Source organism: Haliotis rubra, unplaced genomic scaffold (assembly GCF_003918875.1).
Source record: "Haliotis rubra isolate DU_JTF1 unplaced genomic scaffold, ASM391887v1 Scf1590, whole genome shotgun sequence".
NCBI classification, from domain to species: Eukaryota; Metazoa; Mollusca; class Gastropoda; order Lepetellida; family Haliotidae; genus Haliotis; species Haliotis rubra.
The window spans coordinates 66979-85792 of record NW_025765548.1 but is presented as its reverse complement, the minus strand read 5'-3'; the positions used below and the strand labels follow the sequence as shown (position 1 = coordinate 85792).

Here is an 18814-nt window from a genome sequence, read left to right as displayed (position 1 = left end):
ACATCTGACGTCATTCGAGCACGTGGATTTGTGGGCGTGTCGTCTGTCCCTTTCAACACAACAAGCTTGTCGTTTTCCAAGTCGTATGTATACACGCAATCAGTAGTAATCAGCTTGTCAAACCGAAGAAACGCTCGTTCATCCTTGTCCCTGGCATCCATCATTGCTGGCTTCAGTTTTCTTCTTTTTTCTCGGACAGTCTTAGAGAAGTCTTCACTGATACACATATCTGTGCCCTTTAGCTTCTTAGCTGATGTGAATATGTTTCGTCGATCATGATCGTCAGGTATCCGAGCAACTATCGCTTTCCCGTTGATTATTCTGTGAGCACGGTTGATACAGATGTTTGAATCGTCAATCTCAAGGTCGTTTTTCATGATGTTTCTCACAATAACTTCACAATCATCCCACGACTCGTTCGGTTTTGCTTTCGGAACACCATGAAAAATCATATTTGCACGCCTGCTCTGATTTTCGAGATAATCTACCTTGTCCTCCAATTTGTAAACATAGTCTCTCAACTTCGTATTTTCATTTGATAAATGTTTACATTTTTCTTCTACAACATGTAATTGAGCACTCATATGCACAATTGATGAGTTAATAGTGTCTAACTTACTGTGCACGTCCTTGTTGGACTTCACTATTTCGTCGAACCTGTGTGTGAGATCCCGGATGGCTTGATAAACTAGGTCAGACCGTGATTGTTCAGACTCATTTCCCAATGACAAATACGTCTGTTTGGTGGCACCTCCACTTCTTGTCTCTCTTCTGTCGTCCACCCGTCGATCTGTGGGACCTGGGTTAGGCTCCACACCCGCACGCAATAGCAGAGCAAGTATAAGGTTCAACACTGTGAACCGGGTGGCTATACTCGCCATTGCTTGTTTTGTGGTATGCGAGCCGACACTGCTCGCCGACACATCTTCGACAATATCCACCACTGGGTGTGTGCAAAACATCAATTTTAGCACGAAACTGTTGTGGAGTAATTCCCATTTTCGATTTTAACAGTTTTGGATTTGATGCACTATTCACTCTGCATATATATGTGGTCAGTCCATTGACAGATTTTCACCTGTCTACCTGTTGTCGGCCATATTGTCTCAAACTCATGCTAGTCAGAATCACGCATACAGTATACCCTGGTTATAATGTCACAGTTTTCCAGGAGAAGATAGGGCATTATATCCAGGGTGGCATTATAACCAGGTAGGACACTTTCAGGCTCTATACAATCAACAAGGTGATTGAGTTGATGTCTCCTGTAATGATCCTTGAATAACTGGATAATCCCAGCATCTGGGGGCTGCAGGTGACTTGTTGTAGGTAGCAGGAAGTGTATTGTCACATGTGTTATCCAATCTGGGAACACGACTACTTAAAGCCCTAATGTGTTTGGTCAAATAATTTGAGTTTTGTCAATTAACCAATTAAGATATGTATACATGCAGCCAGCGTAATTGGCATTAAAATGATTTTTGTTCCCAAAATCATTGGCAGATGGCATTGTAACCAGGGTATTATAAGGAAAAGAAATCCGTTCTGGCAAAAACACGCCATCATATCCTGGGTGGTATTACAACCAGGGGCGTTATATCCAAGGGATACTGTACTTTGAGCAGTGGTGCCTTATTGACATCAGCGAGGATGTAATTTGAAGGCAGTTCCAGTTACACTGTACTATACTTGACTTTTCGTGGAATGCAATTGAACACATTTTAAGCAGGAGCCTTGTTCATTTTCACATTCTAAAACTGCACAAACACGAGGATCCAATAAAGAGGCAGTTAATGTTAATCTATATTTTCAGCAGGTCTTCCTGGAGATCATATTACCACGGTGGCAGTAGGTTTGATACTTTCTTCAATGTCCTCAATATGGCTGAATAAAGGTTAACTTTTTGATATGCTTGTTACATAAGATCTTAACATTAATTATGTTCTCACTTAAATGAATTCAAACTTAACCATTATTTTCCCCTTCATATTAACGTAACATATTGTGTCTACCGTAGCTACTCCTCATATCACTTTGTTGATAAGATGCATAGTCGCATCGTGTGTGCAGATCAGGATGATATACACAGTTAACATAAATGTATTTGTAATAGGTTATATCTCACTGCAGTCCTTCACATCAAGGAAGGGCTTCTTCATAACGACGTCACAACCAGACAAGGAGGAACTATGGAATCAGATGTATAACAGCGATTCGCACACATTGATCACGTTGGCTGTAGAAAACCAGGTAGGAATAGTTATAAAATATTTCGGAAAACTATTGCTTTGTTGATAAAGATGACATGTTGTTGTCTATTTAACACTATCTTCTTTTTTCGTTCTTAAATAGTCGAATATCGGTGGTCATTAATTATACGATCCAAAATGCACTCGCAAATATTGACAATCCTGAAAAGGAAAAAAATCCCTGAAGTTAACACTTTCTGGCTTGCAGATCTTCCTTCCGTCGATGGACAGTCCTGTCTCCACATCAAGGCTGACAGCAAGCCTGCAAACATCTAAAGTTATATCTAATGATGTTATCCTGAACTCTATTGATCTCACAGTAAATGTAAAGCTTATGACAGATATGTTACAATTCACGCTTACATTTCATTGAGAAGGGATGTGAGTGAGTGAGTTTAGTTTTACACCGCACTCAGCAATATTCCAGCTATATGGCGGCGGTCTCTAATAATCGAGTTTGGGCCAGACAAACCAGTTATCAACAGCATGAGCATCAATCTGCGCAATTGGGAACCGATAACATGTGTCAACCAAGTCAGCGAGCTTGACCACCCGATCCTGTTAATCACCTCTGACGACAATCATGGGCTACTGAAGATCAATATTCTAACCCGGACCTTCACGGTTTTACAAGGGATGTAATGAATGCAAAATGCGTTTGACAGTCATAACCATTATCCAAGGTCAAACAGTGTGAGAGTAATATAGTACTGGGCTTGCTCTGTTCAAAACACAATCAATGCCCTTCTGATGTCCCTCGACCAAACATTGTGGTATCACTCGACTTCCAGGGTATTTTCCTCTTTGCAGATTTTCTAAAATAAATATTGGGAACATAGAGAATTTTCTGGGTTGCATCTTCTTTTTATTGTTTGGGACAACGTTTCAGGGCTTGTTCTGGTCCCATCAACAGGTAGAACTGATCGGGCCAGAACAAGCCCTGAAACGTTATACCAAACAATAAAAAGAATATGAAACCCAGAAAATTATCTTTGTTCATCAAATAGCATATTCTAAAATGCCAATCAAACATCTAAATATTAGGGAACTTCCTGGCATCAAAAATATATCACCAACACATCGTATTACTATATGTATTTCAGTTTAACTATCCGTATTGTTTGTAAAGAAGGAAAACTGTCTTTCAGGATGCTGACGTCACCACAACAATTCAACACTATCATGTGACCGGAAGTACACATGATCCAAGTGTCAGTCTGTTGATTGACAGCTTCCTTACATGGATGAGTGACCCACAGAGATGTTCCTGCACAATCATGTCTCAGTAAAAATATTGTGTTTACATCAGTTCATTTCTGTACGAACAAAATTATTCAGTGAAACCAAAACAATAGCTCTTTGTGATTGACATGTAAAATATATACTTGTCTCAGAAGCTCTACACATGAAAATTTATCTACCATGTATCTGAAAGATGAAAGATTTCAGGTCAGAGTTTTGAAAACTCCATAATATGTATTGGAACGAAGCCGTTTAAAAAAATAGTCGCTTCTTGGTGACCCATTTCCTTTCTCCATCGTGTGAGGTCACAAATACTGAACTATGTAAAGCCACATTACATGAGCAGACATGTGGCACAGTCAAACACAATATCAGTAAACAATGATTCCTGGTAGTTACAGCTTACTAAATATCTTACTGTTTTGTAAGTCGATCTGATTTATAAAGACATCAAAAGAAAATATTGTAGTGATTGTAAAACCGCTGTCGTAATCATTATAATTGTGGGGGTTATTACAAATGAGTGGGTACATGACTTATTGTTCACTGCAGCTCTGTGAGCGAGGCACGGTTCTTGGTCCTTTTGGTGAACATCGCCAGCAGACTGCAGGACGACAGCAGGGTGGACGTTATCAGCAACATGCGACGCCTACACTCAACTCTCGGTGTACCTCCATTCTCTCAGGTAGGATATAGGTTAGTGTAGATTAGTATTTTACAGTCGGGTTTGAGTAATGCTAAGAAATATCTCTCCATGCTAATGCATGCTCGAGACAGCGAGACACCATATTAAGTACAGTGTGCCTTGGGTCTACAGTTCTGACGTGTTTTGTTTCACTTTCAGGAGGATGTTCGCCGGTGTCTGGAGTTTGCACAAGGACGACTGGAATCTCTTGGACTCTATGCTAACCTGTAAAGCATTGTCATTCATGGTAGCATTGTGCAATATCATTTCAATATTGTACCTGATTTCTCTGCGCATTGTGTATTATGAGCAATATCACTAATGCAGTTGGACAAGGATTTTGCTAATAGACCAAACATGACTGCAATATAATGACGCAGCAGTCTCGTTATGACAATGAACATGACTTTTCAGTGTTCGACTTTGTGTACCAATTGCACGAGAGACTTGGTGAAACAGTTTTATGTGTGAGTGAGTTACATTTTAACGTCTCATCGGCAATATTGCAGCCGTATCGTGACGAGAACAGTTGCTATCAATATTCAAATCAATATATGTATAACGTAAAAACCGGTTATCGAAGGACAATAAAACTACTAGAATATCACAGCTCTTAATTTAAAACTAGTACGCTATCATAAAATATATCACGAGAGACAACAGTACAATATAAGAACGGGCTATAGATCCATACTAAGGTATACGGAATTAAAACAAAGTTTTCTCAAAAGCAAGAAAAAAGCCTGACAAAACTACTAAGTTGTTTACATTTGTTTTTCATTCAAACTTTTTTTCTAGACTGATTGTGACATGATGATGTCACACTATTTGAAAAGGCCTATTCTGTTTTTCTTTCAGCAAAGCATGCTACTATCGATACACGCTTACACATATTTGACATGGAAGTTTTTCTGTGATTGGCAGCCAATACGTCTTTCCCCCAATGAGTGAGTGAGTTAACATTTATCGTCACATCGCAATATTTCAGCAATACAGTTGGCAAATACATTTCATAAATGTACAATTATGTCGTCAAAGGACAAAGTGACAACTAGATTAGCACTTATTTTAAAAACTAGTTTGAGAGAATGTGACATATCAAACTCACAATTGACAAAACAAAATATAAGGGGGCAAGAGGTGTAAGTCAAGAAAAAAACTCCACAGGTTTGCTGTCTTATGTTATTGCATCTCGTAGCAATGACCCCTTCTTAACCTGGTAAAATGACGTGTCATTAAACATGTGTCAATACATCTTAATATGATGTCATCAAGTTTGGTGGCGCTGTGTGCGATGTGTCATTCAGATAATGATTATGTAATCCATATATAGTCACTTTAGGCCGGCTTTAGTGAACTTTACGTTACTGCAAAGGTCATTATCATTGTCTCTGCATATACTGACTGTATATTTGTGTACATTTCAATTACCGGTGCTTTTCATAAGACTTTCTTCTTTTTATCGGAATATTATCCCCTTCTGTTGACCTGTCCAAATTGTAAAAAAACATATCTTCAGGTGTATGTGCACCTATGTAAATACTGCTATTCACTTTCTCGTATTCGTATGAATATGATTGCATTGAATTGAAACTACGCCCAAGTCAAGGTAGAGAAAATCTTATCAAAACCAGTGTTGGTTGTTTCCAACATTTAACTATTAACTGTGGTTTGTCTGTGTGTGGGCCCAATTGTGATAAATAATACTGACACTGTATGACCGCCAAATTGTGAATAAAGAAACTCTCAATTCATTGTCATTGTTGTTTATTATAACGTCACATAGTGTGGACAGTAATATCAATCTATTCTATCCAGTAAGATGGAAAGAAAAAAGAAAGCTTTTATATTATATATGAAAATAATACTATAAAAGGGATAAGGAAGAAATAGTAAAACATAAACATTGGTGAAGATGTTCTATAATGTATCTAATCGATGTTTGTTATAAAGGCACAAGAAAAAAAGGGGTGAAGAATGTTTTTTCAGTGTATTTACCTCTTCTTTCAAATCACAGGATCTGATCACTTGGTGTTTTCAAGAAGAGTCCAATGCAAGTAATTAGGTAACTAAACTCCGCCCGTCCGAATGAATGTCGAATTTGACAGGTTCCAAAATTAAAACATCGTATGACGAAAGCCTAGTGCTGCTACGTTGTAGCATAAATATTTTATTCAATGTATTTGTCGGTGCTTGGGAGTATTTTCTCGCTGTTTCAATTATTTTCTCGGTACTTCAAGTTTCTTTCAAGCACTCGAGATTTCAAGTTTTGACATAAACTTGAAGTAACGAGAAAATACTCGAAGTAACGAGAAAATACTAGAAAGAATGAGAAAACACTCGAAGAAACGAGAAAATAATTGATATAACGAGAACATATTCCGAACCACGGACACGATGATCCAAGCGACGGGACATTTCGGTAAACATATATTTTATACTTCACAGGTGGCAACATTAGGCTTTTATAATCCTGAAACCAGATGCAAGGTCTTTTACAAACAAATATATGATTTTCTATGTTATAAATACTCAAACAGAAACGAATCAAATATGCAATCCTTGACTCGATTGGATGCAAGCAGTGACATCCTGCAAAAGAGTAAGAATTACATACATTCCGTACTTCTATTCGTGAGTAAAAAATTAATTGAAATACAAAGGCAATACCATGCTCTCCCGAAGAATTGAAGAGACCCCAAGAAAACATATTGCATCAGACATTGACCTACTACCAATACATAACGGAAATTTAACTTTTTGAAAAGCAAGATGCTGAGAGAGCCACTTTAAACCCGACATCGTTTATACAAGAAACGAGTGTTGGTAATATAACAGTCCTTCATTGAGTTATGAAATATGTGCGCTGAGAACATAAAAAAATACACAAATTTTATCCGTTGCTGTGAGTTTACATCTATACGTGACACAGAGCACAGGGTCGGATACAGCTATTGGGGAAAGAAAAAGAAAGTTTGCGTGTGTGTGTGTGCGCGCGCGGTTGGGTGTGTGTGCTGAGTTAATTTTCACCCGTTTTCACGAGAGTTTCAATGGTCAATTATTAAATTTTCAGGAGAAAAGGGGGGTGGGGAGTGCACAACCCTACAATCCCCACACCCCGTCCCGCCTCTGAGTCCGCCTATGATGAATTAGAGAGAGGCGTGTTCCACGCAACGTGAGAGTGGTGTCGAATTTAATGCAATGACAGCCACTAACCATATATGACATGAAAACCTGTGATGGAGCATTCAAATGTCTAACTAGATGCACCTGAGCATGAAATACGTCCTATGAGGAAGGCTTCCTTGTTGGAGGTCGTGAACCCACCCAAACAAGATAATTACACATAATCTGTACTAAACAGGGCCGAAATATAGAATTACTGACGATTATCCGTGTCATCCGTGTCCTAATTCTACAGACAACAAGGGCGGTGGGGTAGCATAATAGTTATAGCGTTCGCTCGTCACGCCTAAGACCCGGGTTCGATGCCTCACATGGGTGATATTGCTGGAATATTGCTAAAAGCGGGATACAACTAAACTCACTCACTCTCTCACCATCGACAACACATACGTGGTTATTCATAACCACTGAGAAACATTTATTGAATGACATTTATGAGTGTATCATTCAATGTAAGGTGTGTGACATGGGTCTTACAATCACGTTTTACATACCATGAAGAAAGATAAAATGCTGTTCTTTAGATGTAACCATATATCATTCGTTAGTTGTTTTTAGCCGCTTGGGTCAAGCCTCACAAAACACAGATCAAGCACTGTTGATAGAGGTCGTGTTGGGAATGTAGAAAACAAGCGACAATCGAGATGCACCAGGCATATTTAGATGCATTGCACAATGACATTAAAAGGCAGCATCTTGGTAGAAATACTGTTCTATCGACTTGAACGAAATCAAAGATATATCCGAGATATTAAAGTTGGTGTTGACAGTGGAACCAAACTATTGTGCTGAAAAGACAGCGTTGAGAGAGTTGAAATAGATCTATTTCAATTTTGGTCCATGCATGAAGATAAAATGATATTCTACAGATTTAAAAAGAGTCGTTAAATCTTCTGTGAAACATGGAGATGTGTATCATGATAGTATTTGAACGTCTAAAATCCGTTCATCCTGTTTCTTACGGAACTTCTTCATTCATGTCGTGTGTGTATGTTGCATTAATAAATGTGAGAATGGTTCTCGATAATGACGTAATTAGTCAATAATATCGTTAGACGAGCTTGGTGCAGTCCGATCCGAAGTTTACGCAATTGATGTTTGTAGTTCCTTTTGGTACCCCGTTTTCAATGAATCATTGTAGTTTTAGATATAAAGATAACAGATGAGTATTTGGATAGATATATTATATACTTCATGATTACACAAGACAGTTGTACCAAGACGCTGTTGATAAACTTTTGCATTGTTTCTAAGTTGTATTCTTTGGTCAAAACAATTATTTACCATTCGTTTTGTAATTATATAGAAGAGGGGTTTAATGGGAGGTTTAGGATATCTTTCCAACATTTATCAGTAATATAGATATTGGAAACGAATACAGATTGTCATGTTGCTTAACCAGAATGTATCTGAAGACGGAATATATTTTGGATGTCTAACACTGATCACTAAAATCGTTATGAAGTCGATATTCAGTAAACGGGTTTCAATACTAAAATGAATCACTGAACTCAACATCATCTTTAACTTTGAATAGACATGTTTCAGATGTTAAACCCAAACACTTCCAAAGCGACGCACAAATACACGTTCATCTCATATATAGATACTCATAACTAAATTCATTTGAGTTAGTCAAAACATGTGAAACATCATTATGGCTTTCAAAATGGTTCATGTTGAAAGCTGACATTTTGCAATCCCCTGTTTTGGCGTGCATCCCACGTTCAGGGGAACAATTCAATTGCCATTGCAGGACACCCCAACAGCAGGTATCATCACTATTTGTTTGCATCTCATACAGTAACAGTTATGGTTATGATTTTGTCAGGCTGGTATTGTACTGAGGCTGCTGGTCCATGTACAATACACCAGTTTAAAATCGCCTTGAACGTGAATAAGGTTAGTCTTACATACATTCGTTTACATTTAAATTTTGTTTCCAGTTACGTTTTCTTGCTTCTTTCACATAGTTGTCTACGTGTTTCAGTGTGATGAAGGGGATATTTAGGAGACATACTAATATTTTCGAAATATGGCAGAAAGGTTGTTGGAAAGTACAGTCAGCTAATATGGTTGTATTACTCACATTCTAATGTAAACAGGTGTTGTAAATCGTCAGAATGATTGAAATATAACATAAACAAGAAAAATAAATCGAAATTTACAAAAAATACAATAAATTGAAGGTTGCGCTGCCACACGAACCGTGTACTGCACGAGATTTTCGTCACAGTTATATACCACGTGGTTAGCTAACACAGCTCAGAACCGACGGATTACAGGGCCACATGTTGACCAGAACGGACGCAGATATTTGCAGTACATGGAAGATGTATCTAAAACCAATCTCGGTGGAGTCAAAGATCGTAAAGAGCAAAAGAAAAACGTGCGAACCTATGAAATACGGAAAATCTAGAAAGATGCTACCTTCGCCTATTTGAAAAGTACAAGTCACTTTGGTAAGTTTTCTAGGTGAGAGTTCCTCCCGTTCCCACGTCCCAAATAATATTTATAAATTAATGTATGCTAAAATTATTAACAAAACTTTTACTAGAGAACTCACAAAAATGACTAAAAGTCCAAAATGTAGGTTAGGGTTAGGTTTAGGGTTAGGTTTCGAGTTAGGTTTAGGGTTTGGGGAACGGAAGGAGCTCTTTCCCTTTTTGGAGGTTCGGCAATTGAAGTTTTTATGAAATATTCATTTGTCTATATAAAACCTCCATTGTAAACATGTCACACCCGGTGCTTATTATAAGATTTATAATAATTTTAATTAAAACCTTATTTTATAAACTTGACTATTAGATAATCTCGAATCAAAAGTCAATTTATCCTAGATATAAATATTTCATGTGAACACAATTTACAACTGTTTCAGTCCAACCTCTTCAACTCGGGCAAACGCTTTTTATTTCACTGCTTGGAAGAAACCTAAGGACGGAAAATGGTATCTAGAATCGCCTATGGGACACAATACGATACAAACAACAGTGAAGCGGATATGTGCTGTGGTCGGAATTGGAGGAAAGAAAACGAATCATTCCCGAGATCAACTGCTGCAACCCGTCTTGTAAGAAGCCAACATAAGTGAGCAGCAGTCTCTTTTTCTCAAAATACACAGTGTAGGAGGTAATACCTGTGCATGTCTGAAAAAAATGGATGTCAAATCAAGCAGAATCTCCGTTGTGAAAAGTATGAATTATTCAAATTATGGTTGAAATGTTTACTTACCGAAAAAAAATGCATTCCATTGTCAATAAAAGATAAGACAATTTGGTGCATTTTGTCAAATTTATTCGGAATTATGTATTAAACTGAAATGTTTCATTCCAGGACACAGAAGTGATGCAGTAAGGCAGTACAAAAGGACAAGGCTAAGTGACTAACAGAAGGCGATGGCTTCAGATATTTTGGCCTCCAAAACTCCAAAAATAGAGAACCCCAAAGAAAAATATCTCTGCGACAGTGTCAGTTCCCCCTCCTGAATCAGAGACAAACACAGCAGAAAGTGTTACTCGCAGAAATGTCACAGTGACCTTTAATTTTCATTGAAGAAATCTCTCGCATGTTTTGTTTTCCTTTAGCTGGCGTACAGTCTGTCATACTGTGCCACATTGCACAACGCGATCGTACGATCAATTGTAGCTCATTCCTTAACATTGACTACAATCGATTGCAGTGCTAGTGCAGGTGGGCCCTGGGTAATTTGGGGACGAGGGTTCATTCCCAGTAAAACCTGGGAAGAGGTATTACTAGACTCCAGTTAAACATATTCCTAGGTTTTACTTTCGGAGTAAAACCTTGTTCCTGGTGGTGGTGAGCATAGAAAAAATAATGAGTTTTGACGGCAGTTATCAAAATTAGGTTTATAAATGTTGATATATAAGTGTTTTAGTTGGATGTTTTTAGATCATTTCTTCAGATACTTTAGTAAATGATTGAAGAATGTAACGACCTTCCACGCACTATTTAAAGATTTTATATAGAAAATGAAAACATTCCTTGTATGGTGCCTGGACTAAATATATCGTAAATGCGATATGCCTGATACTACTTTTACCTGAAAGCAAACAATGCATTCCTTGAACTTTCGGGTAAAATTGTTTTCGTTGTGAACACTTTGTCACCATATCCCTTAGTGGAGGATTTATGTCAGACGCTCGGACTAGTTACGTGCTGGCTTTTAACCACCGTTGATATGGTTACCTTTGGAAGCCTGCCGTTCGTGAAAACATTCACGAAGACTTCTTTAACAATGTTAATTTTATTACCATGTTGTTTTAGGCATGCATCAAGGGATCTTGGGAGAATCACTTTGGTAGTCTTGCTTGATGTGAAAGGAAACAAAATATTGATTGAGTGGTGTCTAGCTTTGTTGATTTTGTGTCTTTAAAGCCAAAACTTTGGTGCTTATAATATGTTTTTGTCTGACTCAGACTGAATTATTTACACATTGCCATGAAATAGCGGCATAATGCTTACTACAGCTCGAATCGCCACTCTTTGTACACACGGTTTCGTATGGAAGATTCGCTATATTTCAACAATAGGAACGGTGTAGGAAAGTGAAAATGTTTTACTTGAGTCAACTAGGAACCTCCTGACATGTTACAAAACATCAGACAAAATGTCTAACCACGACGTCATGCTTGGACAAGTAAGGATATCACCTTATATCATGCATGTGTGTATTGTAGCAGAACTAAATTTCAAGGATCTTCATTTACATGACCATTCGTTTATAATATACTGAGTCAAAAAAGAAACTTCACATTCTTTCTTCAGGGCACCATAAATGAACAAGAGATGGTAAGATGGTTAAATTGTTATTATTTCATTGCTGAGATCTGCGTGACGTACTCGATACACTGACAGTGCCATAATCAGTTCCATTAGGCTACACCGCCGTTCCAAAACATGGGTATACAGAATGTCAAGTCACAAGAATGCGAAATTTCTCAGTTCAATATCGTGTATGGCCGCCCCGCGCATTCACCACTGCCAAACACCGTCTCCTCATCGACTGCCTGATGCCTGTGAACACGTGGTTGGGGATTCTGCGTCATTGCTCTTGCAAGGCAGCGCCAAGTTCCTGCAAATTCTGAGGTTGGTTCCTAAGACCCACGAAGCCTTCTCCCAAGTGATTCCAGCGTTTTGAAGGAAATATTCCTGTCAACATCGCGGTTATCATGCTGGAACTGTAGACCTGGGCCAGGAGCCGCCATGAGAGGAACGAGTTCAGGGGTGAGCACCTGGTCGCGGTAAGCAGCAGCTGTGAGGTTTCCACGGATGACCAGAAGTCGGGAATGGTTGTTCCCCACAGAAAGCACCCCACGAATGGATGGGTTTGAGTGGGTTTTGCTAACGTTTTTCTAGAGTCGAAAGATAGGGATCCCATTTCGGATACATAGATGTATCATCAGAGAAAAAATATTCATTATTTTTCAAATTACATTTTGTGAAGTTTCCTTTTTGACTGAGTATATTTGTTCTGCTAATAATAGTCACAGATGTATTCATTTTTGCAGACTGATACTTGGTACATGCTCATTTTGGGACACCTTGTGGTAAGTTTTGTACTGACCAAAGGAGAATGGCAATTCATAACTTCCCAATGAATACATACCAATAAGAAGTGAAGTGGTGTGAAATAAACAATCCCATTATTAATAACAAATTATCATCAATTGGTGTGTGCTTGAACTAGCTCACGTATTTAGGTTTCTTTTATTTGATAACTTATCATGTATGCCCTCAGGGTCACTAGGAGTACCATGTCTAATTTTGTTGTGTTTTCGTTTTTCGTGTGGTGGAATCGAACTTTCTATTTTAATATGTCAATAAATAAGTATATATAGGTTGCCCTGTCCAACACTCCACTGTAAGTCATGCCACTTGCGTGATATCTTCACGTTCTATTCAAGGCCCACATACAAATGGCCCAGGTTTCTGTGTAATATCAAGGTAACTGCAGTCTGAGCGTCACTGTTGTATGAAAATTACTTGTAGGAGTAAAAGGCCTAGTCACTATCGAAAATAAACCATGTGTATGGACTGACGGAGTGCCCCACACTGCAAACTGCACACTGCAAACAATATCAACACACCTTACAACGGATCAGTGAGTCACATGCATGCATAGTCTCCAGTTGTAACAAAAGACGAATACGCGTAGAGTTACATATACATTCAGTGGGCGTAACCTTTAATACAGTTTGACGGGGTATTTCACTTCCGCGTTGCTTAACATGGCGGGTGTCAGGATATTCGTAGCGGTTGTCTTACTTCGATGGATACAGCTAACATCGGGTGAGTACATCAGCCGAAGTTTTCATGCCTTCCTCGAGAATGTGTACATCACTGCAAGTAAGCTATTGTTTTCTTCGAAACGAGAATGTCATATTAACGTTGAACAAAATTTCTTTAGAGAGTGTTATATGCAGGCGTCCACTATTTGATTGTGAATATCAGCTCACGGGATAATACCAATAAAGTGAAGGGTCTACATGTACTATCCGATGAGACTGTATGAATCGTCTTCACGAGGATACTATACTTTAAAAACAATTGACCTCACGGCAATAAAGATTCATCCTTGCATTCTACCAACTTACAAACCTCTATATATTATACAAGGAAGTAAAGGGCTGTTGGTTCGTCATATATACTCTCCCAAAAAAGAAACGCATATATGAATTTCAACGGCATTTTTATGTTTATTTTGAAACATCTTGTAGGCTTTATGAGTCAATGAAATATAGCGAAATTGCACACTGGGAATGCAGACTTATCCGTTTTTGGCACCAACTCGAGGAAAGTCAGTTTGAGTGTCCCATGGAGACGTGTGGTGGCGCTGAAGTCAATACCTCTTGTGACCACCGTGGGCATCCAGACTGCACGGCATCGCCTCGGTATCGAACGAATACGTCTATGAATCTCGTGTTGCCCAATCGCAGCCCACTCTGCCTGTAGTGCCTGTGCGAGTTGCTGAAGTGTCTTGTGCTGAGGGTTACGGCGTCGCACCCGTCTGTCCAGGGCATCCCACAGATGTTCGATCGGGTTTAAGTCCGGTGATCTTGAGGGCCAGGGGAGTACATTGATGTTGTGGTTCTGGAGGTAGTCTCTAGTGTGAAGTGCTGTGTGGGGCCTGGCATTGTCCTGTTGAAACAACTCCCTCTGGCGATCAATGATTGGAAGGAGGTGTGGGCGTAGGATTTCGTCACAGTACCATCACCAAAATCACTTCTCCTACGGCAGGTGATCACTCCCCACAGCATAACACCGCCCCGGCCGAATCTGCCCACTTGGGAACGCAAGCGTCGGTGAAACGTTCACGTCAACGTCTGTACACCCGCATTCTTCCATCGCGTCGCTCCAATAGAAATCGTGATTCATCACTGAACCAGATTCTACACCAATTCGGTAGGTTCCAGGCCTGGGCCCCGTTCCTCAAAGCGATCGTAGCGCTTCGACAGTAGTAAGTCTATGTTAAAGTATGGGAGTTACGACTGTCGTAGCGCTACGATCGCTTTGAGGAACGGGGCCCTGAACGTTGTGCGCCATTGAACTCGATGTCCACGATGTTGTTGTCGAAGCACATGGACAAAATAAGGTCTTCTGGCACGTAAACCAGCTTCTCTCAACCTGTTCCTGATGGTCTGTGCAGAAAGCCTCCTCAATCCGGGTATTTGTCGAGCGGTACTGGTCGCCGTAGCTGTTCGATGACGCAGGTGATGTACCCGGATGTAGGGATCCCGCGCCGCAGTGGTCGCTCGAGGTCACCAACTACGAGGGGCATCTGCTAACGCATTCTGCCGGCGATATCTCTCCCAGAGCCATGGTTTGGTGAACATCCATGCGTCGGGCAACTGCACGTTGAGACTGGCCAGCTCCAAGCAAACCAATTGCGATCGGAAAGTGGACTCTTTGGAAGCTCAATCAAGGCGGAACAACTTGATTATACACGGTTTAAATGATAAAAGAGGTGAAACATGGGAAGAAACCGAAACAAAGGTACGACATTTTTTATCTGAGGAATTTTCATATGAATCGGCAGATGATGTTGGAATCGAAAGAGCACATAGACTACACTCAAAAGCAGGAAATCGGCCAGTGATAATCAAATTTACTAATTTCAAGCACAAGATAAAGTTTTTATGGCTGCAAAGAAGTTACTGAAAGGTAATAAGATATATCGTGTGGCTGAAGACTTTACCGAGAGAGTGAGGAATATCCGTCATAAACTATTCCCATTCATGAAGAAGTCAAGAGATGAGGGCTGTGTTTCATTTATGAAGTATGACAAACTGATTATCGATGGTGCAACCTACGTTTATGATGAAGTAAATGACAACATCAAAAAGACTGGACATCAAAGGCATTGGGATAATAGAAGCTCTGAACCTTCCAGCAATACAACTGAATCAACTGGATAGGATTTTGGTCGAGGCCCCAACTATACTGAGCAAAAGGACCTTTCTAATTTTCAGCATTCCCTAACAAATATTTGTACTTGGAATGCGCATGGTCTACTCTCAAAACTAACTTTCCCTGATTTTATAAACTTTTGCAAACAATATGAAATATTTTGTCTCATAGAGACATGGCAGATTGAATCAGTTAACATTAATCTAACGTTTGGTGAATATGTGTGCTTCATCAGTGATCCCATAAAATTGTCAAAATATGGTAGACACTCCGGTGGACTGGTTGTTTGTGTTAAGCGACATTTAGCGACTTAGTGTAGAAGAATATATGATCACTGGCAAAACTGTGTGTTTCTTAAGATCGTTGATGAATGTGCCACTGAAGATATCTTCCTTGGATTCTTATATATTCAACCGGAAACATCCTCATTCTACGATGACGCAGAAGTAAATGGAATAGACTTATTAGAAAAAAAGGTTATTACATATTTACCACGATTTTAGTGACGCTTCTTTGTTTATACTCAGTGGTGATTTCAATGCAAGAACCAGTAACCAAGTCGATTTCATTATTGATGATAATGCAGATTATCTACCCCTTCCTGATGATTATAAGTCGGATTCCTTCAGTTGGCCCAGAGGTTCATGTGATACACTTGTAAATTCCTATGGAAGCCAGCTTCTAGATCTTTGTAAGCTCTTTAATGTGTATATAGTTAATGGTCGTACAGAATCTGATTCATCTGGTAAACTCACTTTTATATCCCACACGGGAACAAGTACTGTAGATTACTTCCTTGTTTCAAGTCAACTCTTTCATAAAGTTCTGGATTTAGAAATATGTGACCGCACAGAATCAGACCATATGCCAGTTGCATGTACAGTAGCGTCAATATTCAGTAATACTCCAATGTCTGAGAACGAGACTAAACTTACACTAGTCATGAAATACCGGTTACCGGAGCCAGCATCATCAAGCTACAAAGAGCTTTTGAGATCTCCCAAAATCCTGGAAGATTTTCTTTACAGTTTTACAGTCAGATATCAATGCAGCTGTTAATAAACTTAATGATATTCTTATCTCATCTGCCTGTACAGCGGGAGGTTTCTGTGTGTCTACAAGAAGAAATAATAATAATAGACAACCTGCTTGGTTTGACAGGGAATGTGATGAACTTAAACAGGATAAATACAGAAAGTTGAACTTATTTCGCAGATATACTTGTAAGAAAAATCTGCAAAAATATGTGGAAGCTAGAAATAAATTTAAATCAATATGTGCTAAGAAAAAGGAAAATCTAGGAAAACAGTTGGCAGATGACTTGTGCCAGGCTGCTTGATCTGGTGATTGCAAGAAATTTTGGAACATTTTAAAACGCTCTTTCGAAGAAAAAAAACGAACATTTTCCAATATCAGCTGATGTTTTTATTGACTGTTTTAAATCTCTTTTAAATCCTAATAAGCCTAAAGAAGATGAAGCATTTGATTCCCACGTTAATAATTTCATAGCTGAACATTCTTGTGATGATTGTGTATCCTCAAGTGGCATAGATCAGTTACTGTCTGATCCTATCTCTGATCTAGAAATTACTGAGGCTATCAAGAAGTTGAAAATTGGAAAATCTCCCGGAGATGACGGAATTCCTCCTGAATTCTTCAAGTTAGGATACTCATCATTGTTGTGTTTTCTAAATCCATTGTTTAACTCAATATTGAGTACTGGCATATTTCCTGAATCTTGGAATACTGCAATAATTATACCATTATTTAAATCAGGACCTACAGCTGATCCCAACAATTATAGGGGTATATCGCTTATAAATGTATCAGGAAAAATATTCACATCCGTCCTAGATAAACGTCTTCGTGCATGGACTGATCTGAATGATATATTAACAGAAGCTAAAGCTGGCTTCAGACCCGGCTATTCCACAGTGCACAAGCCGTTGCCAATCACTTCATGGTCAACGTTCGGACCATCTACAGGCTGCAGCAACGTTTCCGGGCCACCAACACCACAAATGATCGTCCCCGTACTGGCAGACCAAGGGTGACCACAAGGCGACAAGACCGCCATGTTGTGTGACAGCATGTACAGAATCCCTTCATGCAGGATCCGAAACAGCACGCCAGACAGTGGGAACACACGGAAGACCAATCAGTACTGATACAGTATACCAACTTCTTAACAGCGGGAACCTCCATTGGCGTAGACCCTACCGTGGACCTATCCTTACCCCTCGTCATATGCGTGAACGTCTACAGTTTGCCCTACAACACCAAAACTGGCGATACAGGCAATGGAGAACTGTTCTGTTCACAGATAAGAGTCGGTACTGCCTATCAACTGCAGATGGCAGAAGAAGAATATGGTGACGACGTGGCCAGCGCTACTCAGATCAATGTGTTATGGAAAGAGACTCATGGGGAGGTGCAAGCATCATGGTATGGGGTGGAAAAGGCCTGAACCAGAGAGTGGGTCCTGTGGTGTTCCAGAACCTTGGTCCAGGGAGAGGAGGCTGCATCACAGTGGTGCGCTACATCGACCCCACGTCATACCACATTTCGCACGTCACCGGAATAATGTCATACCAAGGCCGAACACAGCCGATTTATTGCCTATCTCAGAGTATGGTTCCAGGTGCCAATGGCCTTCATCAATCGATTGGTGCACTCCATGCATAGACGCTGTGCTGTAGTTATCGCCGCTCGTGGTGGTCACACTAGATACTGAAGTCAAGAGTCTGAGTGGACTGCAAACGTTCACGTAATGTCTTGGAACTGAATTATTCATTGATGTGTCAGGATAGTGTACACAAAAGCTGTGTTTGATCCGCTTATTATGTCCATTTCTGTAATGATTTGATTACAATGCCTATCTAATTTTGAATTCGTACTGACGTTTTTTTGCTGCTGAGTATATATATACACACACATCCTGGGTCATACAAAACCCGAGGTTAAGTGACCGGAACACATTACTCCAAACCCAGGGGTGAAACCATCAATACTGAGGCCATGT

The 18814-nt window shown here is 39.5% G+C and overlaps 2 protein-coding genes across 2 annotated transcripts in view; both read left to right on the top strand.

The window, feature by feature from the left end:
* The window catches only part of LOC124271261, a 71188-nt gene that overhangs the window by 21671 nt on the left and 30703 nt on the right, over positions 1-18814 (top strand). The gene's annotated exons all lie outside the window — the stretch shown is intronic.
* LOC124271265 lies at positions 1454-4460 on the top strand. Its single transcript, XM_046706370.1, has 6 exons — positions 1454-1848; positions 2131-2250; positions 2458-2574; positions 3398-3534; positions 4044-4176; positions 4336-4460. The coding sequence occupies exons 2-6, from the start codon at positions 2200-2202 to the stop codon at positions 4405-4407; spliced, it is 510 nt and encodes a 169-aa protein (XP_046562326.1). The 5' UTR covers positions 1454-1848; positions 2131-2199; the 3' UTR covers positions 4408-4460.

Coding starts and splice junctions, on each gene's coding strand:
- LOC124271265 (XM_046706370.1), top strand. CDS start 2,200: ATGTATAACAGCGATTCGCACACATTGATCACGTTGGCTGTAGAAAAC. Junction 3,535..4,043: donor TCCTGCACAATCATGTCTCA/GTAAAAATATTG, acceptor TGTTCACTGCAG/CTCTGTGAGCGAGGCACGGT. Junction 4,177..4,335: donor GTGTACCTCCATTCTCTCAG/GTAGGATATAGG, acceptor TTTCACTTTCAG/GAGGATGTTCGCCGGTGTCT.